The following is a 22,491-nucleotide window of genomic DNA, read 5'->3' on the forward strand; positions in this document are numbered from 1 at the left end:
CTCTTCTCCTGCCCTGATTCTTCGAAAAAGGCTGCAAGATTTTTATTGATTCCAAAATTTCTTTCAATTTTTTTCAACTTAGGAAAATGAAACCAATGCCATTCAGTCAATGATAACGGGTTAAGATGGTTAAGCACTTTAAAATATAACATGATATTATTAAATCAATAGATTTAAATTCTATCTTGATCAGTGTAAGAATTAGGTAAAATTAAAGGCAATCATATTTAATTAAAAGTAGGGTACTACTTTTAATTAAAAGTAGGGTACTATGTTCCTCCTTCTTCCTCCTTCAATTCACTGCTACTATAGCAAAGTTACAGCTGCTACTTCTGTCCTAAGTCTTAACACTTTCAATGTTTCATTATTTGCTGGAAAAAGTTAAACAATTTTTCCTATGCTTATTGATCAGTGATGGGAATATGTAAGTGCTCAGTCGGTTGCATTACTGTCATTGTCATCAATATTATACAAGTTAACATTTGTTGCTGCCCACAACCCACATATACAAGTGATTGCCTCTTCATCTCATTGTCCATGATAGTCACTTAAATCAAGTAAAAGGTATTTTAGGTTAACAATAAGTGCTGCAAGAAAAAAGCAATGAAGAGCTTTTTAGAGACAGGAAGTATGGGTAATATCTGTGTAAATTTTAGAAACAGTGACTAAGAAAAGTCTCTTTGAGAAGGTGAGGTTCAAGAAAAGACTGGAGGCCAGGTGCAGTAGTGCATGCTTATATTCCAGTGACTTGGGAGGTGGATGCAGGAAGATCACAATTCAGTGAGAGAAAAGAAGGAAGAAAGAATGGGTAGGGGGGAGGGAAGCGGGGAAGAGAAAAAGACCTGCAGTAAAGGAGTAAGACCTAGTTTTCACTCAAGCAAAATGAATAGTATATGAAAAGGCCCTAGGGTAGGAGTCTGCCTACACTGACTGAGAACAGTAAGGCACACAGCATGGCTGGAGCAGGTTTGAATATGAAGAGTAATGAGAGATGAAGCCAGATCTTGAAAGTCTAGCAGGTAACAGGATTCTGAGTTTGTACTGAGCGACCAGGGGAGATCCTGGAGGGTTCTGGGCAGAGGAATGACATGACCTTACTTAGGTCACTTAAGAGAATTACTCTGGTTGCTGTGTTGGAAACATTCTGAAGGGGGTACTGAGAAGAATGATACATTCAAACATGTTTCTATTTTATAAATTATAATTAGATAATATAAAAAATAGAAACTATATTTTCCTACAGAGACATTCATTTTGATGAGATACACATCAGGGTTTTTCTAAAGTGCCAAAACTCTCATGATTTCCATAACTTCAGATGAGAATTATAATGGGCAGAAGAATGCATCAACTTAAATATCAAGGTCATCTCAAATCTTAAGAGAGTCCCTGGTTTCTGTGACAGGGGAATAATCCTGCTAGCAAATAGATGAATTAAAACGCAGGTAAATATGATATAAATCTTCATCTTTTGGTTCTTACTTCTTTAACATATTGCACCAGATTGCTTATTTTACCTAATTATGTGCTTGCAAGGCCTGAGGGTGTTTTGTCAAAATTTGTTTTCCTAATTCCTAAACTGTATTTGCTAATTTTCTATTTTACTATCTTTATTTGTCTTTGTTTCATCTATCTTCTTTTCTTTCCACAAGTTCCCAAGGACAATCCCTAAAAAAATGATTATTCCTATTGTTCGGTTGGAGGTAAATTTATCCCAACAATCCTCAGGTCTGTGGATGTCTAGGGTGTAAATCTGTAAGAGAAGAACATAATACTGCATTGGTATCTAGTCAGGGCTTTGGAATATAACAAAGAAACAAATCAATACAGAGGAAATAGTAGTCACTTAATTTTAAGTAATGGGAAATACTGTATCCCAAATTGTCTCCCAATGTGGAAAAATCTATCATTATTTTTCACTGAGAATCATCCAAGCTGTGTCCTAAAAACTTCTGGTAAGGGGTGTGTGAATGCTTTGAGAGGTAATTCATATTATTCTTAGTTCTGACTATAGATTGAGCATCCCTAAACCGAATATCTGAAATGCTCCAAAATCCAAAACTGACACCACAGCAGACTTGACATCACAAGTGGAAAATTCGACACTTGGCCTCATTTAACGGACTGCAGTCAAAATGCAGACATATTAAAAACATTTTATAGAATTGTCTTCAGGTTATGTGAATAAGATGTACATGAAACAAAAATGAACTTAGTTTTTAGATTTGGGTCCCATCCCCCATATGGATATGCAAATATTCCAAAACTCTCAATATTTCTTGTCTCAAGCATTTCAGATCAGAAGTATTCCCTATACTCAGAAAGCTCTTCCTTACACAGAGTGATCTGAAGTTGGTTTCCTTGCAACTCCCATCCTCTGGTTCAAACTTTACTCTCAACCAAGGACAAGTCACATTTGGGCAGGACAATTCTATTGTGCAGGGCTGTTTGGTGCACTGAAAGAGTTAATACTCTTGGCTCTCAATGACTAAATGTATGAGAGAACCAGGGATGTCCCTATACATTTCTAAACATTCTTCCCATCCCTACATGGAGAAGGGGATATAGAGAACCTAGAACACACATACTTTCCCCTCCATGATAGCCCTGCAAATATGTCATGAAAGTCTCATGTTCTTGTTTTAGTTTTCCCTGGGCATAGGGAACTAGTTCTTCCTTATTATATGGTCTACAGATTTAACATCATGAGTTTCCTTTCTACTCAAATACTAGAAGATTATATCCATCTTAGAACACTGCATTAAGGACTAGACATATGCAGCTGCAAATGTAAAGTGGGTTCCACAGATTCCTTATATTTGTGGTTGTTCTGGTAATTTTTGTGTTCCTCTTCCATCTAATATCCAGGTGCTTAAATATTCATGTATATTTACTATCCAGACCATATAATCAATTGATGATGACAGCCCTCATAGAAATGAGTTATGGCCAGAAGGGGATGCTGAGAAATTCTAAAGAGGAAAATGGTGATATTCTAGAGAATCACCAATTCACATCTTTTAGCTTTCACAATGAGAAAAACAATGCCGGAAAATCAGTACATTAGATTTCAGTTTTCTTCATACCATTCCTTGTTGTACAAGTCTTGCCTACACTGACCAGTAACTCATAACAATCTGCCTAAAATAGATCATCTAAGCAAAGGTTCACCAACATCTTGTTAATTCTATTCAAAGAAAGAAAAAGAGAACACTGATACAAATAGCCAATTTATTAAATTAAAATTAGATTTAGTTCATTCATTTTATAAGTCAATAATGCAGACTTTCACTATAAGCTTGTAGGGACTCGAGGTGTAGTGCTGGGTGAATATTTTGAAATTATAATTTCCTTTTTTCTAGGCAGAACCTAGACATGTTTACATGTCATGTCTTACCTGGCACTGGTCTCAGTGTCAGTGAAACCCAAACTTCTGAATGATTAGTCTACTAATCATCAACAGAAACTAAGATTTGTTTTTTTTTTTTTTAAGTTTGGTTTATCAGTTTGCTTTTAGAGCAATTCAACTCAATCCACAAGTTTCACACACTGCTGAAATTTTCCCAGATGCATCAGAAGTAATTCCAGGAAAATCAAAGGGGAAAATCCAAGCTTAGGTTTATAATATTTCTCTAAAATAATTTAGCCAAATATTTAATATGACAACTTGGGGCAGGGGAGGGGGCAATTCAAGGTAATACAAATCAACTGGTTGTTTAAGGTTCCTTGCTAAACATAGAGGGCACTTTGTTTAAATAATTTTTATAATTTATACCAAGGAAAAATGAGGGAAAAAGAAAAAGTTCAAACCTGGTGAGTTAGATGGGCTCCGACAGTGGCCAGAGCAGCATAGTATGGTACAGTTTGATCACTATTTACTCCCACTAGGCTCAGTGCCCCCATCATGGCAACACTGAAGCCAGTTAGCCACTGCTTGGTGTTTTCTTGGAACCGCAGTGCTGTGGACTTAAGACCAATCAGAGCATCGTCTCTTTTGTCCTAATATCAGAAAATAATAAGAAATTGTTTTTTGGGGGATTTAACTATATACACAAATTTCATATTTCAAAATGTATAATTTAGCAGTTTAAAATATATTCTCAAGGTTATTCAATTATCGCTGCCTTTTAGCTATAGAAGAAAAGTCTTTTAAAGAGCATGCTGATATATCACAAGCTGTAAGAGATGACACTAACATAGAAATATAGACTAATCATAATGAATACGCAGGTTGAACCAAAGTTACATGCAATACTAAAATCATCAGCCAGCTCTATTCCCATGTATTTTATTTCTTATAACCATAAAATGATTTAAATTATATCACATTACTATATCACGATTAAAACTCTAATTCTCCACATAGCTCCTTTCTACCTCAAAATTCTCAAATCTCAATAATTTCTTACGTATTTTAATACGGGTGAAATGCTCACTCACCACATAATCACATCCATCCTCTATACTTGTAGCCCAATTCCTTGCCTTTCCCATCACGTCTTTTCTGTTTACGAACATCTAGCTGTGTGGTCTCCCCCAGTAATTGTATGTTGTAATTAGGGTCACATGGTATCAGTGGCTGCATGCTGAACTGTACACTCACCTGCAGACAGTCAGCTACCTGACAGGCTATCTTTTAGGGACCAAATCTAAACTACAGTTAAGTATGGGATTAACCTATTTATTTTTCTTTCATACTGTAATCACATTCAGGGTAAAAACTGCCTAATTATGTGAATCATAAGTCTCAATGAGTATGTGGTGTTTTACTAAAGAAGTCAATTTAATCTATTCTAATCACTAGCTTAGTATCTCTCCTAAACTGTGAGTCAAATACTACTTCAGAAATAAGACTGATTACAGATCTGCTTCTCCATATGTAGCAGTAATGAAGTAAAAAGGATGAAATCCAGGTTGAAATACTACAAAAAGAATTTTATTAAATCATGACATATTCTTTAAGCAAATAATTGAGAATATATAATCATAATTTATAAGAAAAATGTTGTTAAAAAGTTTTTAAGGGCTGGGGATGTGGCTCAAGCGGTGGCGCGCTCGCCTGGCATGCGTGCGGCCCAGGTTCGATCCTCAGCACCACATACCAACAAGGATGTTGTGTCCGCCGAGAACTAAAAAATAAATATTAAAAATTCTCTCTCTCTCTCTCTCTCACTCTCTCTTTAAAAAAAAAAAAGTTTTTAAGTTTATAAACACCCTCACAACATGCATAAACGGTAATTAATTGTAGTGATGAGTGTGTCAATTAATTTGATTATGGTAATCATTTCACAATGTATATTTATATCAAATTATCACATTATATATCTTGAAAATATATTTTGTCAACTGCATCTCAAGGTAGAAAAAGCATAAATGTACAAGGTCATAAATTAAAAATGTTAAAAAAAGAAGTTTCTAAAATCAAAATTATGACAAAGCATTATCAAGAGCTATAAAAAAAGGGTTGGGGTTGTGGCTCAGTGGTAGAGTGCTCGCCTGGCATGCATGAAGCACTGGGTTCGATCCTCAGCACCACATAAAAACAAAATAATGTGTCCACCTAAAACTAAAGATACATAAATAAATAAATATTTTTAAAAATAAAAAAGAGCTATAAAAGTGTATACCTATAATTCAGTAATACTATTCATAAAAATTTACCTGAAGACCTCATGTTCATGAACTATTAATGATTTATAATATTTATAAATACTATTTATAAATTGTAAAAACTCAGAAACAGCTTAAATGGCCAAAACAGACACACTGTTAAATTTAAAATAACTATGGCATACCAAGTTAATGGATATTATGTAGTCTTAAAGTGACAATGACAAAGAATCAATAAAAATGTGCGACAATGCTAACTACCTGTACTAAGTAAAAAAAAAGACCAATACAATGATTAAAGGTATATAGAGGAGAAGGATTGTATAACATTAAAAATGCAGATTCTGGAAACTGAGTTTGAATCTCAGCTCTGCCACCTACTGTGTGACATGGCCAAGTTATTTCATACATACTTCTTACATCTGTAAAATGACAATAATAAAATTACCTTCCTTGCAGGCTATTGTGAACAATAAACTAGTATTTGAAAAGTGTTGAAAATAGTCCTCGAATATAGTAAAAATTACTTAAATTCTTGTAAACAAAATAGACTAGTCAAACTCTTTGGTTAACATACATAAATATGAAACAAGTATTTTGTTGGAGTTTTGGAATTGTGCCTTTCTTTTTAGGAAAAAAACCAACTTTCTCCCTTATTTGGTTCTGATTTTAAGGTTCTCTAAAAATAACAATATATAAACCAAAGTTACCTGATGAGCATATATAGTATCATATATCAGTGTCCACATAACTCCAGAAAAATAAAGAGGCAGGCACACAGATGGATCACAGGAACCCTTGATAGCAGACCATCCAAGTAATGCTCCCCAATTAAAAGTCAGCCCTATGATTGGTAAAACAGAGAGGGGGAAAAGTCAAGATGTACTTCAGAATTCCACATGGAAGGAGAGGGGCATCTGTATATACTAAGTGCTTGCTGTTTTAGGGTCTGAAGAGACTCCTATGTGTTCCTTCATTAAATTCTTTCAGCTGTCTATGGCACTTATTAGCTCAAAATTACCAAAAAGGAAACAGGCTCAGAATTTAATTAAGAATTAAAATAACGTAGCTAATAGAATAATATCACCCAATAAGGTAAATAGGTTTAATGAGAACATTTACCCTGCCTAGTAAGGAACCTGGTGTAGTCAGTAAGCAGCAACTACTGGGGTCTGAACTTAGACCTGAAAAACGGAGTTCTTTCCAATACCACTCAACTTCTCCCATAATTATAGAAATAAGAGTAGAGATGGGAATACTCACCTATTCTACAAGCCCATCCTCCACGGTGAATGTGAATATAACAGCTGCTAAATCTCTATTTGTAAGTCTGATCACTTCCCTAAGCTTCAGACTAGACACTAACATTCTACTTAACACCTCTGCCTGTGACTCTCTCAGACACCTTAAATGCAACAATATTTTTTCTTAGAAACCCCTTTTCTCCTCTTTTATTGCCTATTTCCATTCAGAAAATGTCCTCAACTGTGGTCCTAGAGTATGCACACATGCTACACTGTACTACAAAGACCTGCTTATCTTTTGTCGTCTTCTCTACCTCCTTAAAGATGGTAAATGTGTTTTGATCATTTTTGACTTCCAAGTACCTAGGATAATTCCTGGCACAGGTAAAAGGAGTGTTTAATAAATGTTAGAAGTAAAGCAACAGCTTTTGAGTATTATCTTGTGGATAGGAAATGCTTAGGCTCCTTCTACCAAAAGACTCCAAGTTAGTTAAGAAGATAATTTTCTACTTTTTTTTTTTTTTTTAATAATGAAAAGAAAGAGAGCATTCAATTAGAAATCTTAGAAGAAGATAAATAATTCTATCACAACTTTCCCACAAGTCAGGCTTTCATCAATTGGCTGGAGTGCCCTTTTGCTCTTTTATTTGTTGGAAGAATGGTCCCCAAACCTAGAATCACTCTTGGAATAGTCTAGAACATTCTAGAAAAATAGAAAAGTCTAGGAGTAGATTTTTTTGCAATAGATTTTGACTTACTTATTAACATACCTATCTTTCTCTCTTTTCACCAACAAATAATCTACTGAAAACCTGCACTATGCCAAGTACTATATGTTAGATGTTGCCATATGTAAAGAATGCCTTAACTTTTAGTTACTTACAATTTATTAATGGGGAAACATAGGAGGCTGTCAATATATTTTTGTTGAATTAATGTTAAAATGAGTAAATGCCACAGTAGAGGGCTATGGAAGTCCAGAGACTAATGCCTTCTTGGGAAGTCTAAGAAAGCTTCACAGAATGGCTACTATCTAAGCTATCACACATACTTTTAATCCTTGTTCTTCTAGAATGCTTCCTATCTCATTCCCCAAATTTTTTAGGGTACCCATATCAATCATCTTTTCACAACAAGCCTAGATTTGCCAGGGGGGTGGGGGGGGTGGGGGGTGGGGTGGTGGTGTTACTGAGTACTGTACCCAGGGGCACTCTACTATGAAGCTATATCCTCAGCCCTTTTTGAGACAGGGTCTGGCTAAGTGACCTTGAACTTGCAATCCTCCTCCTCAGCCTCCAGTGTAGCTGGGATTACAGGTATATGTCACAGGGTCTGGAACAAGGGCAGGCTTTTTAAAAAGATACCAGAAAATAATGATGATGAGGATGGGGATGATAATTAAATAAATATGCAAGATTTTCTTAGTCAATAAGAATGAATAAATGCCCTCTTTATAATATAAAAATTAATTTGGTTTGGAAAATTCATAACTGACTTGATATTTAATCTCTGTCTCTCTCTCTCTCTCTCTCTCTCTCTATATATATATATATATATATATATATATATAGATGGAGTATCAAAGGAAATACTTAGCTATTCCAAGCTCACCCAAGGCTAACTGAGGCCAGTATGTAATTCTCTTCATTAGTGGGTAGGTGATGACAAGAAGTAAGGATGCTGCTCCCAGAGCTATACTGAAAACAGGAAAAACAGGATTAATCATTAGAAACAACTAAGTATTTTAACGCATTAGTAATACTAAGTGGAAGATATTTTTATCTTAAGTAATATTTTCTGCTATGTAAAATTTTCTTCCTAAACTTTGACTTTTTCTATTAAAGGACTAACTGGAAAAATATTTTAAGTGTTATTACAAAACCCCAACAAAATAACAACTAACACACATAGTACTCTTATACTGGGCACTATTTTAGGTACTTTACATTTGTTAAGTCATGAGAATCTTCACAATGACCCCAGGAGGCAGGAGGCTTTATTCTCATTCCTTTTTACAGATGAGAAAACTGTTACTTCTCAGGAAAAAGAAGGCAACTATGGAACCATAAGATGTTCTTAAATACCCAAATTTCAGCTGGGCATGGTGGCACACACCTGTAATCCCAGCAGCTCGGGAGGCTGAGGCAGGAGGACCACAAGTTCAAAGCCAGCCTCAGCAACAGGGAGGCGTTAAGCAATTCAGTGAGACCCCGTCTCTAAAGAAAATACAACATAGGGCTGGGGATGTGGCTCAGTGGTTGAGTGCCCTTGAGTTCAATCCCCGGTACCAAAAAACACCCAAAACAGAACAAAACAAACAAACAAAAAAAAACCCAAATTTCATCTAACACCATCCCTCCAGGAATAACCTTCTAAAAGTGCTTTTATGCTATCAGGGCAAGACATGTAACTAAGTCCAGTTTCTATAAAGTAATATTTATATGCTGAAACCTCTCCAACCCCAACACACACACACACACACACACACACACACACACTCTCTCTCTCTCTCACAGCCTTGAGGTATTCTGTAACAGTCTTCTTATACACACATTGTGTCTCAGTTTAAGAGATCTAGGAGTCCTCCCACTTATTTCTTCTGTCATTCATTAGTTACATGAATCTGGGAAAGACACAGTTCCTCTTACTGAAAATGATTCTAATCATTCCTGCTTCCATGTACTTCAGATAAAATTATCAGCATAAATCAAACTACATATACATGTGGGTGTATACACACTTATAAAACCCAACAAAGTACCTTGTGTTCCTCTGGGAACACGTTGTACAAACAATGAAGGTGGTTCAGAACAAATTAAATGATGATCTCTTAACTCCTTTGGCTGAGAGCATCCTTGAAGCAGATTTTAAAATGTGTGGTGGTTTACTGTATTTATGCTTGCTAACTTACAGATGCTTGTCAGGTAGCCAATAAGCAACTTTGTGATAAAACTATTTCTATTTTACTTTTTTCTTACTTTTTTCATTTCAAAGAAGAGATTTTTATACATGATTATGAAAACACATTTAATATACCTGTAGTAATTCAAACACAGAAGAATACCCAGTGCCAAGGTCAGCTGTCCTCCAAGAAAAACAAAGGATTGAAAAATTGAAATGTCTCCAGCAGCTATTGGACGATTTGCTGTTCTTGTAACCTTAACACATAAAAATAGATATGTTAGCCTCATTTAATGACTCATTTATTTAAATACTTAATCAAATGTTTGGCCTATGGTAGGCACCAAGTACAAATATAAATAGAAAGAAAACAACATTTGAAATACTGCCAAGAATTAGAACTGCAACTTGAAACAGCTTTGAAAAGAGCTCAAGATTCCCATCCCCTATTTCCCATTTCCATCTTCACCAAACCAATCAAAGCAACTTCTTTATTTTTTTTAGCTACTCAGCATAACAAATACACAAATTTAATTTCCATTAAAAAAAAAAAGATGCACAATACTAATGAGAATTCTCAGGAAAGAGGAAACGGCAAGAGATATTAGAGAGGTTAATACCACATGAATGTTTTGAGCACAGGACGCATTACCCTCAGAATTCAGACATGAGAAAGAAGACATATATCTGGGCTTGTAAGGGGGGTGCTTTTGGCAGGTTACTTAAGAATGTGTCTATACATTCAATCAACTATACCCAAATGCTAAGGGCAAAACCACTCTGAAGAATGTGAACAGACAGAGCTGTTAAATAGACAAATTATATATACTAACTGTTCTTTTCCTTCAGGAAATGTGATTATCTTAAATTCAACCACAAATAAAGAATGTAACCAAAAATTTCAAAATTGCCAGAAGTTAAAAATTCAGAATCCGGGATCTAAGAACTCAGCATTTGAATCCATCACTTACTGGCTGGGTGAATTCTGGCAAATGACTTAAGCTCTTCTAGCCTTAGGTTTACTTATCTATTAAAGGAAAAATAGGAAGAAATAATAATAGCACCACCTTATAGAGTAAATGCACTGAGGCATGTAAGTATGCAATAAATATTACCTATTGTTAACAACATATTTTTTAATGACTGATATCAAAGGTTATGTTTTGTAGGGCAAATACAGTCTACTACCTACCTCTGTGCAGCCAATGAGCTAAGAATGGTTTTTAACATTTTTTAAATGGCTGGAAATAATTTTTTTTTTTAAAAAGTAATGTAAACATTAAAATAACATGAAATTCAAACCTCAATGTCTATAAATAAAGTTTTATTGAGAAACACAGCCATACTTTTTTATATATTATATATGTATGCTTTCACACTCTAACAAAGAATTGATTATTTGCAACAAGGCAACTTGGCCTACAAAGCCTCAAGTATTTACTAACTGGTTCTTTATAGAAAAAGTCTGCCAATTAGATTTATATCATGTTTCATTATGCAATAAAGCGACTCATCCAAAACTGTAAAGATACATCTTAGTTAGAGTACCAGAATTGGATCTTTATCCCTGATATGGTTCTAAAGTTTAAAATTGGAAATAGTATTTGTTTTTGTATTTATTTCAAGATATTATCATTATTCTAACAAGTTAATGAGTGTTCACAATGTGTTACTATTCCAAGAGCCATAATTGCATCCTTTCACTCAATCCTCATAGTCATTCACAAGTTCTTGAAACTACTAATGTTAATGAAACTGAGGAAGAGGCTTTGTAACTTTCCAAGGTCACAGATGCTAAAGGATAGCAGTCAGTCCATCCTAATAACCACATCACTAACCACTAGATACAGTAGTACAGAATTACCTAACTAAATTTGAAAGCTTCAAATAAACAAGACTCCATCAAGAATAGAGATGATATGACACATTGGTCAAATATATATTCTATGAAACCAGAACATGAAGAGCTTAAGTAACCAACTAGAAAAGCTTAAGTAATTTGCCAAAATTCACCCAGCCAGTAAGTGATGAATTCAAATACTGGGTTCTCAGATCCTAGATTCTGAATTTTGAACTTCATTGGATGCCTGAAACAGCAGAGAATACCAAACCCTAAGTATACTATGCTTATAATATTCCTTTATGTACATACTGAAGGTAGTTAATTGACAGATTAGACACAGTAGGACATTAACTACAACAATTAAAAATGAAATAAAATCATAACAATACACCTTAATAAAAGAGAGTTCACCATTCTACTCAGAATGGTGCACAATATAAAACTTACAAATTGTTTATTTCTGTGATTTTCCATTTAATGTTGTACTTGACGTTGGATAATTTAAACCTCAAAAGGCAAAACCAAGGATAAAGGGAACTCCTGTATAACCAATGCTTACAGGACTGTCTTTGTTTATTTAAATTAACATTTGATAAGTAAGCATAGTTAGGGCACCACATACATCTCAATGAAAGGGACAGCAGATCTTTTGGACACTAAAAGGTTCAGGAGGGATTTTTCACTTTTACTCCTACCCTTTATCTCCTTTACCCTCAGTCTCCCAAATTCTTGTGAATTAGCTTTGCCAAAATGAAGTGCATGGGCTGGGGTTATGGCTTAGTGGTAAGTGCTTGTCAAGCAAGTGAGAAGCACTGGGTTCAATTCTTAGCACTATATACAAAATAAATAAATAAAATAAAAGTATTGTGTCCACCTACAACTAAAAACTTTTTTTTTTTTGTAAAATGACGTACAGTTTGCCCCATGCTACTCTTGTGTTGAGGAAGAAAGTAAACTGCACTTTGCAATACCAACTTTTCAAGTGACACTGACATTTCTCATGCTGGCTTTTAGTGAGGACACTAATTGATCCTGTTGCTTTTTATGGCATTCAAAAGTAATGCTACCATGTTATTCTGTAGAATTGAGAGAAGCCACTCTGTTATTTTTCAGGATAAAACTACCTTTTTATCGTAGTCATGGTCCCACATGTCATTAATAGTACAGCCTGCTCCACGCATCAGAATAGCTCCAGTGCCAAAGAGGGATAACATGTACCAATCTGGAAAACAACCTGGTTCAGCTGCCAAACCAATGCTCCAGGTACATGGCAAATACAGTAGCCAGGTTCCTAAGCAAAAATATAAAGACAAAACAGGTACAAACACTCATCAGTTAACTGTTTTTATTTGTTTAAATGCTACATGCTACTGAAGTAAGGAGCACTATAAGCAAAGTAAAAAAATACATGACAGAACTGGGAAAACAAATATTACAAAGGATTGTTCTCCCTAATATGTAAAGAGCCCCTAGAAATGAAGAAGAAAGAGATCAGTAGTCCAACTAAAAATGAATAAAAGATGTAATAAAAGTTTGCACAAAAAGATATACAAATGGCTCTTATTCACAAGAAGAGACACTCAACTTTGAGAAACACATTAAAACTACATTGAGACAACATTTTCCACCTGTAAGACTGGCAAAACCCAAAGTCTGATGACATACCCTGGGAGTTACACACTCATGTATTTCTGATGAGGTTATAAAATGGTCCTACCCTTATAGAGGATAACTTAAAAACTGTTATGCTATGAATTTGTATAAAACACATCTATGTATAAAACAAATACATGTATGTTTTAGTATGTTCACATACTATGTCAGTAGGGGCACATTAGAAACATAATAATTGCTTCTGGAAAGGGGAACTGCATGAATAAGAAGGGTAGAAAACTTATTTTTCACTCTAGCCTGGCAACTTCTGAATTCTGTATCATTTGCACATAATAGCTGCTCAAAAAAAGTTAACAGAAACCTCCTTTAAAGTTAGTACAATACACTGAGATGGTCTTGGAGGAGAGGAGTCATTAGCATACAGCTATTTGTTATTTGTAACATATGTTACAACTACATGTACAAACAGAGTTAATTCTTAGTATTTAACCCACAAACTAGATGAAATTAAGCAAATAGATTGGGTCATTTGTTTTTTGGTGTATAGCTTTCGAGTTCTTTATATACCCTAGAGATAGTGCTCTACTTGATGTGTGAGGGGTAAAAATTTGCTTCCGAGATGTAGGCTCTCTATTCACCTCACTGTTTCTTTTGCTGAGAAGAAGCTTTTTAGTTTGAATTCATCCCACTTATTGATTCTTGGTTTTAATTCTTATGCTATAGGAGTCTTATTAAGGAAGTTGGGGCCTAATCTGACATGATGAAGATTAGGGCCTACTTTTTCTTCTATTAGATGCGGAGTCTCTGGTTTAATTCCTAGGTCCTTGATCCACTTGGAGTTGAGTTTTATGCATGGTGAGAGATAGGGGTTTAATTTCATTTTGTTGCAAATGGATTTCCAGTTTCCCCAGCACTATTTGTTGAAGAAGAGGATATACAGTCAATCGACAAATATATGAAAAAATGTTCATCATCTCTAGCAATTAGAGAAATGCAAATCAACTACTCTAAGATATCATCTCACTCCAGTCAGAATGGCTGCTATTATGAAGACAAACAACAGTAAGTGTTGGTGAAGATGTGGGGAAAAAGGTACACTCACACATTGCTAATGAGACTGCAAATTGGTGCAGCCATTATGGAAAGCAGTATGGAAATTCCTTGGAAAACTGGGAATGGAACCACCATTTGACCCAGCTATCCCTCTCCTCGGTCTATACCTAAAGGACTTAAAAAACGCATACTACAGGGACACAGCGACATCAATGTTTGTAGTGGCATAATTCACAATAGCTAAACTGTGGAACCAACCTAGATACTCTTCAGTTGATGAACGGATAAAGAAAAATGTGGCATATATACACAATGGATTATTACTCAGCAATAAAAGAGAATAAAATCATGGCATTTGCAGGTAAATGGATCGCATTGGAGAAGATAATGCTAAGTGAAGTTAGCCAATCCTAAAAAAACAAATGTTGAATGTTTTCTCCATATAAGGTGACTGACTCATAGTGGAGTAGGGAGAGGGAGCATGGGAGAAATAGATGAACTCTAGATAGGGCAGAGGGGTGGGAGGGGAAGGGAAAGGGCAGGGGGTTAACAAGGATGGTGGAATGTGATGGACATCATTATCCAAAGTACATGTATGAAGACACGAATTTGTGTGAACATACTTTATATACAACCAGAGATATGAAAAATTGTGCTGTATATGTGTAACAAGAATTGTAATGCATTCCACTGTCATTTATTTAAAAAGAATAAAAAAAGAAATTAAGCAAATAGATTATACAGATAAGACTTTACACATGAACTTCAATAGATATTCTACTTTAAAAAGAAAGCCTGTCAACTAATGTTTGGATATGGTGCCAATTAGGTAAAACTCTGAGTTTTCTTCCCTTATTCAGGAACAAGAGAAAAAGGATTCTGGGATAAATGAAGATAAAATCCTGCAAAAAAAAAAAAAAAATGGCCAAATGACCAATGTTCCCATAATCATTTATGAATGTAAATTTATTCATTTATAAATATTTATGAAGCACACACTTGTGTTAGGAAACAGGAATACAATGGTGACCAAGAAAGAGCTGCTTTCTACCTTCATGCTTATAAATCAAAAGTAAGAAATTAGTTAAATGAGCGATAATAATGAAGGACTAATTGAACAACTATACAGGAACAAGGTGCTATAAAGGGATAAAATAGAACTACCCAAGTTATTTGGGGAGGAAGTGAAGAAGAATCAGGGAATCTTTTCTAGTAGGTGCTTAAACTCAGAGCAGAAAAGTCAAGGAGAGGCCTCAAGCTAAATCTTGCGACATGCCCAGTCCAGTACCTGAATTCAGATTGTCCTGGAGAGATTCATATTTAGTGTATCCCACCTAAAATAATAACATTAATATTTACTGAATGTTCACAAAATGTCAGGCAGTGTTTCAAATATTTTTTATACATAAACTCATCCAAACCTCAATAACATCCTCATAAAATAGGTTCTATTAGTAACCCTATCTTACAGATGATACAACAGGAAAACAGAGGTTAAGTAAAAGATAATAGGTTTGACTACTTCCTTTACCTTGGAGCCACCAGTAGAATTTGCAAGGAATAGAGAGATTGCTGACACTATCATCTTAGCCTAGAGAAGAAATAATTACTTCACAGCTATTATTTACTGGTGCAAGTAGAACTGAAGTTTCTAATAAAAAGAAAAAAAATAGAGATCAGGTCTGAGAAGAGATGGGCAGACCAAAGTGCCTGTAAAAAGTGAGCCTAATATTCATTCACTACTTGTGGATTAACTTTAAGAAAACTTAATCACCCATAAATGCAGTAAAACAAAAAAAAATTATACTGCCAATTTAGTGGAAAGAGAGCCACCTACTGAAACTTCTGTTGAAAGAGCGCCACCAACTGAAAAATGTTGATTGACCCATTTTAAAGAAGTTATTATGTCTTCAAAAACAATGAAATCTACTGCTTTATGACAGTATCAAAATGTAGCTCTAAAAAGTAAAATAATGCATACAAAATTACCTTACAGGATAACTTAAATAAATAAATATTAAACCAGGAATTCTTTCAATTATTGTCCCTGCATATGTAAGGGCTCAAAAATGTTTTGTTGACTAAACTCTTTTTAAGTTTCCTGAAAAATTCTGTAATCATTTTATTTGGACTCAAAAGATGTATCTTAAGGATGGTATCTTAACGTACATGACTATAAACACAACTTTCTCTAATAATTACTTCTGGCTTGTATTTCTTGAGTCCTTGTTATATGCCAGGCACTTCCTGATAACCTTATGAAATTGTTATTAGTATCTTCACTTTATAGTTAAGAAATCAAGCCCAAAGAGGTGAAATAGTTTAACTAAGGTCCCTCAAATGTGTGATGTAGAGATCCAAATCTAAGAGATCTGGCTCCAAAACTTGCTTATAAATTGTTTATAGCCTCTGGTTACATGGCAAAATGTTCAGTCAGTAAGATAGAAGCCAGAGGTTTAATTATGGAAATAGTAATAATGGCAGCTATTGGTCTTTTTAGAATGTCTGTAAATCTCTTATATAGTTCTGTGATGTAGAATCCAAGAACAGAACTAACAGTGAAGCTTTAGATTAGAACTGGGCTTAGAAATTTATGCCTATAAACCTGAATCTGGCCCCCAAATGCAAGGGGGTCATTCCAACAATGACAAGGCTATACCTATTATTTAATATATTTTTTACTTTAATTGCTAACTGTTATGACTCAGTTCTCGGATTCCAAATAGGAGTACAAATCTAGACAAAACAAGCCCTAATTGGGGGTCTTGAATGGACAAAGGCCAAGTGAATACATCTAGGCATTCAAATGTGTTTCCATACCCTGATATGGCAAATGTCAACATCCACATTAGCTAGAATACAGCCTTATCCTTTCTCCTTGTTATTCATCTTCTTTAGTCCAGCCTTGTCTCCTGCAATTTTCTATACTCTCTTGGGAGTTGCAGGTGAGGCTCATACTCTTACTGCTCCAACACTCCACCCTTGGATCTTCGCAAAAATATTTCCCCCACCAAGACCTTTTTCCTTCTCTGAAAAATTAAAATATTCTTTGGAGTACAATTTCTTCTTAAAACTTTTGAAGTTTCTTTTTTTCTTTTTTTTTGAGACCCAAAGTAATTTCTCTATTTTTTTCTGCAGCACTGTACTACTCCTATTTGATCCCATTCTTCCCATTTCATCAACTATCTTTTCCAGACATACCAGATATCCTCGAAAGCAGGGAGTTTCCATAGCTCTTTCTATCCCTATGGCTAGGGCGATGTGATAAGAACTTATTAATTCAGTTAATACTATTGCCAAACAATGTTCTAGAGAGTAGACAGAGTTAAGTCCCAGGTATACGGAGTTTACATTGCATTAGAGGAGTCAATAAAAAAAGTGCATAGAGATAGTTAATGGTGAATGCTATGGAAAAAAAAAAAAGAGGTAGAGAGTGAGGTGGTAGGTGTTGAATAGGACGTCTGGGAAATCCTCTCAGCGGGCGATTATAAGGTCCAGAAGGGATGTACCAACTGCCTTCAAATGTACTAAATCTTCGTGTTACGCATGATTGGGCGGGGGGAGGGGCGAGCTCAGCACTGAACCGCTAGGTTCTGGTCTGGGTCTGATGAGGACCCTTAGTTTCTTCAGTGTCCTGTCTTTAGTATTTGCCTCACAGGATTGTGGAGAGGATCCATCCCTCTAGTAACTGTAGAAGTGCTTCAACACTGAAAGGTTGCAAATGCGGGGCCACGAGAAGGCAATGCTTCAGGAGATTCACCATTTACACCAGTGGGATTTTTTTCTTCTTGCCTGCCTCTGGGACTCAGGACTCAGGGTGAAAGTCGGCCGGTCCCTCCGGGGACCGTCCCGATCCTATAACGAGGTGACCCCTCCTAGAACACACGACACAGAGGCGCCAAGCCGGCTTTCTGGTGCTCATTTTCAATACGCCCGGGCGGGCCACCGCGGATAGTTCCAAGGGGTACACTCGGAGGCCCGAGGCCCGCAGAGCCCCGGGCCGCTCCGCCCGCCCGCACTCACCAATGGGCTTGTCCAACCGCATGAGGCGCAGATAGGGCTGCACAGGGCGGGGCGCCGAGCTCACGACCGCCGCGGCCGAAAGGCTGAGCGGGCGCCGGTTTAGCTGCGGTGGGGCTGGGGACAGCCATTCCCCTGCGCGGGGCGCGCCTGCTGTGTGCGCCACGGCCAGCGCACGGCAACTCGAGTCCCGCAGCCATGCAGACGCCACGGCCCGCAGGCCCCGTGCAAGTACTACTCCCCGAAAGCCCAGCATGGCGCTAGGGAGGCCGCGACGCCGGGCGACGTCATCTTCCAGCGTCGGCTTGTGGGCAGGCATGCGTGGTGGCGTCAGGGAAAATGACCGACCCGCCTGAGGCAGGTGGGTGGCCTTCAGGGTCGCTTTACCTTGTGAAGGGGTGTGTGGGGGTACATTCCTGTTATCAGTTTTCTCAATGGATGTGAAAGGAAAGTGTTCATTCACATGGAACAGTTGCACCCAGAGAAAAGTTGAGAAAAAACTTACCAAACTTGAAATTTTGGTTTGCATCCAGGTTCTTCCCTTTTAAATCTAAATGGCAAGTAGCCAAATAAATCCAAGAATGTAAATTGAAACTGTAGTCAAGGTCAAGGAACGTTCATTCCAATAGCGAAAACCTTAAATTTGACAGTCGTCCAAAAGAGCTCCTATAATGGGGAAGTAGCGAAAGTGTGTAATTCCAAGACTCTGAAGCTAGAACATCTGGTCGGCACACTTAATTGTGTAGTCTTCTACACTGATGGATGCAAGACAGTTCACGTGTGATCCCATTTAATCCCTCATTGAGTGACCCTAGTCAAGTCACTTATCTGGAATTTCCCATTGTCTGGAATTTGCACCAGGGTCTCTCTTGATTTAAAATTCAAGAAGCGTCATGAATGCTCTTTCCATCTTTGGGGGGAAAATGTGATAAAACAGTTATATTTTTATAATACCGTCAATGCTAAAATGCCAAACTCCAGGAACGAGGAAAGCTCTAAAATGTCAGCCCTTGCAGGGTGTAGGCCTTTTCTACCTCTCCTGCACCACGTAAAAATCAGTGTTTTGCTGGAAGCCTTTGCCATGGAGGCATAGGAGTTTCTGTAGCCCAATCTTACTAGGAAATATCTGGAGCTCCTGAGGCTGCACTGGCCCTGAGATGAGAGTATTCTTTGGGGATTTGAGTCTTCATGGGGAATCCTGTGGGCTTGGGGGACAAGGACCAGCAGTGCTGGGGGATACCACCTGACTAGCCATCCACTCTCATCCATGTGTTTAAATTCCTCCTCCTCCTCCTCCTCTTTTTTTTTCTTTTGGTGCTGGGGTTTGAACCCAGGGCCTTGTACATGCAAGACAAGCATTCTATCAACTAAGATATATCCCCAGTGCCTTCTTCAAATGGCTTCTATTTTTTTTTTATTTCTTTTTTTTAAGAGAAAGAAATATTGACATTTATTTTTTAGTTTTCAAGGGACACAACATCTTTGTTTGTATGTGGTGCTGAGGATCGAACCCGGGCATGCCAGGCAAGTGCGCTACCGCTTGAGCCACATCCCCAGCCCCTTCAAATGGCTTCTCAAACTCAATGAAGATGTTGCCTTGGCCTTTGGAAACATTCTTGCCTTTGGTAATTCTTGGCCTTTGGTAACATATTCTTTCTGTTAGTCCAACAGCACTTAGATGATCCCCAAATGTGGGAAATATCCATGTAATGTGATTCTAGTTAAGCTTCTTCAAAGCCTCCCATTGTGTATTTTCACAGATTTAGGGCAAAGGGTTCACCTTTTCCTTTCTTTTTCATCATTTTTAGGCAATTGATATTTGGAATGAGGTTGCTGTCTGTTGTCCTGTCACTGGTGAGTTGAAACTGGAGAAGATAGGAGGAAATAAGGACTTCTAGAGTGGCTAGGCTTTGTCCTTCAGCTTGATGCAGAAATGCTGGTCCCAGTTCCAGTCAACAGGAATGTCCTTACATGGGGCTAAGCCTCTTTGGTTTCCTTGGTGACTGCCTTATTTTATCTTATTTTTGTGGGGTACCAGGGGTTGAACTGAGGGGCACTTAACTACTGAGCCACATCCCAGCCCTTTTTGTATTTATTTAGAGACAGGGTCTCACTGAGTTACTTAGGGCCTCACTAAATTGCTTAGATTGGCTTTGAACTTGAAATCCTCCTACCTCAGCCCCCTGAGTCACTGGGATTATAGGCGGTACCACCATATCCAGCCTAAGTGACTGCTTTATTGTGTGTGTGTGTGTGTGTGTGTGTGTGTGTGTGTGTGTTGTCAGAACAGGCGAGGCGGGCAGCGACCAAAGGAGGCAGATTTAAAAGGGCAGCTGAACGAGGCTTTATTGAGACTCACTCCCCTGCGGAACTTGATCAGACCCACAGAGTGGACAGGGGAAGGGTATGAGGAGAAACCGTGGTGGAAGCTCGACCAGACTGGACTTTTATGGGGCTTACTGCAGGAAGGGAAGGGCTTGGGACAGGAAAAGGTGTTTTTAGGGTCCTTTGTCCCATTGGAGTTGGTTAGGATTGGCCAGGGGGTCCTGCTGATTGACAGGTGTTTCCGCGGCACCTGATTGACGTTCTTTTCCCCGTGGGCTGCTTTGTTCTAAGTCACCACTAAATCGACACTAAGTCGCCACCACTGACCTAACCTGTGTGTGTGTGTGTGTGTGTGTGTGAGAGAGAGAGAGAGAGAGAGAGAGAGAGGAGAGAGAGAGTCTGCCTTATCTTTAGCACAGTCTTAGAAGAGAGAGAGAGAGAGAGAGAGAGAGAGAGAGAGGGAGAGAGAGTAAGTCTGCCTTATCTTTAGCACAGTCTTTACACTTGCCATCAGAGTGGCTTCTGTGTTTGGTAAGCCCCTAGAGTTGGATGATCTTGGAGGATTGAGGTGGTGGTTGAGTTTCTGAGTTTGCTATTTTGTGTGATTACACTGTACCACTGAAATTTACATGCAAGAGCAGCATCTTCCCATTCCCACTTCATGGGCCTTTGAGATTGTAAATAAAGCCCTTCAACTATAAAACATTTTTTTCTCAAAATACTTATAAAACTTTATTTAATGGAATTTTAAGTAATTTTCCTTTTGTATTTTAGTAATTTATAATATGCTTTTCTCATTTTGATTGTCAAATTCTTAAAGCCAGGGACTGTAAATAACTAAATATAATAAAATATTCAGAGCATTCTTATTTTATGAAAGCATTGTGTTTATTATATAGAGAATGAGTCTCAAGGAGCACAAAGACTAGAGAGGAAAACATTGTTTTGCCAACAATATTCTCAATTCTTTGATTATCTGTTACCAGCTGGCTGTCCTCCAATTTAATTTAGACACTAACTGCCCAGAGTTATTAAGTTTCAATTCTACAAGACCATCCCTTACTTCAGACCCCAGCCACAAAATGGGTCCCTATGTTACCTGCACTTCTGCCTGGCCAACTACAAATTTGGGGTTCCTGTGACCCTCACTCAAGGTTTGATAATTCTCTAGAAAGTACTACATTTATGTAGCAAGTACATTTATGATTATAGTTTACTATGAAGGATACAAATTAACAGACAGATAAAGAAGTACATAGGGAAAGGTTCAGAAGGACCCAAGCACAGGAACTTCTGTCCCCAAGAAATCAGAGTATACAAGCTTCCTGGTACATAAATATGGTCACCATCCATGAAGTTCTCCTAGCCTCATTATTCAAACATTTTTTTATTGGCGCTGTATTATATAGGTATGCTTGATTAAACCAATAGCCACTGGTGATTGAATTCAATTTCTAATCTCCACCTTGAAAATGAGGGGTGGGATTGAAATTTTTAAGCCTCTAATTTTGAGGATGACCAAGCAGGATGCATCTTGGTAACCTTATTCACATAAACTCAGGTATGGTAGAAAAGAGCTCCTTATAAATAATAAAGACTTTCTGATCACTGGGGATATTCCAAGGATTTATAAAGCTCTAAGCAAGGAATAAGAGACAAATACTGCTCCTGCCCCAAATATATATACATGTGTGTGTGTTTTGAATATTTCCATCTATCCATTCATTCATTCATCCACAACTCCCAAGGTACCAGGAAGACTGGAGCACTAGCTCCGTAAGTATTTATATTTCAAGGAGGGGTGAGACTCAGAAGCATGCAAGTATCTCTAGATCACAAAAGCTGGACACAAATGGAAGTCTATCTTGCCCTAAAGAGATT

The 22,491-nt window shown here is 37.2% G+C and overlaps 1 protein-coding gene across 1 annotated transcript; it reads right to left on the reverse strand.

Annotated features, from left to right (window-relative positions):
* Window positions 1–256: 256 nt before the first annotated feature.
* On the reverse strand, window positions 257–18,584 carry COQ2 (coenzyme Q2, polyprenyltransferase). Its single transcript, XM_081304267.1, has 7 exons — window positions 18,289–18,584; window positions 12,723–12,889; window positions 9,891–10,012; window positions 8,466–8,551; window positions 6,321–6,454; window positions 3,811–3,999; window positions 257–1,753 (listed from the first exon to the last, which is right to left on the reverse strand). Exons 1-7 carry the CDS (start codon window positions 18,539–18,541, stop codon window positions 1,589–1,591), a joined length of 1,116 nt encoding a protein of 371 aa, XP_081160393.1. The 5' UTR covers window positions 18,542–18,584; the 3' UTR covers window positions 257–1,588.
* Window positions 18,585–22,491: the final 3,907 nt, after the last annotated feature.

This window comes from Spermophilus citellus, assembly GCF_964194105.1.
Source record: "Spermophilus citellus genome assembly, chromosome: 8".
Classification (NCBI taxonomy): Eukaryota; Metazoa; Chordata; class Mammalia; order Rodentia; family Sciuridae; genus Spermophilus; species Spermophilus citellus.

Bases quoted from the DNA above. Each gene is read 5' to 3' on its own strand.
- COQ2 (XM_081304267.1), bottom strand. From the start codon at position 18,541: ATGCTGGGCTTTCGGGGAGTAGTACTTGCACGGGGCCTGCGGGCCGTG. The intron at 6,455-8,465 runs GTGAGCTTGGAA...TACCAATCATAG, and splicing joins CTGGCCTCAGTTAGCCTTGG to GGCTGACTTTTAATTGGGGA. The intron at 1,754-3,810 runs GTTTGAACTTTT...CTTCTCTTACAG, and splicing joins GAGCCCATCTAACTCACCAG to ATTTACACCCTAGACATCCA.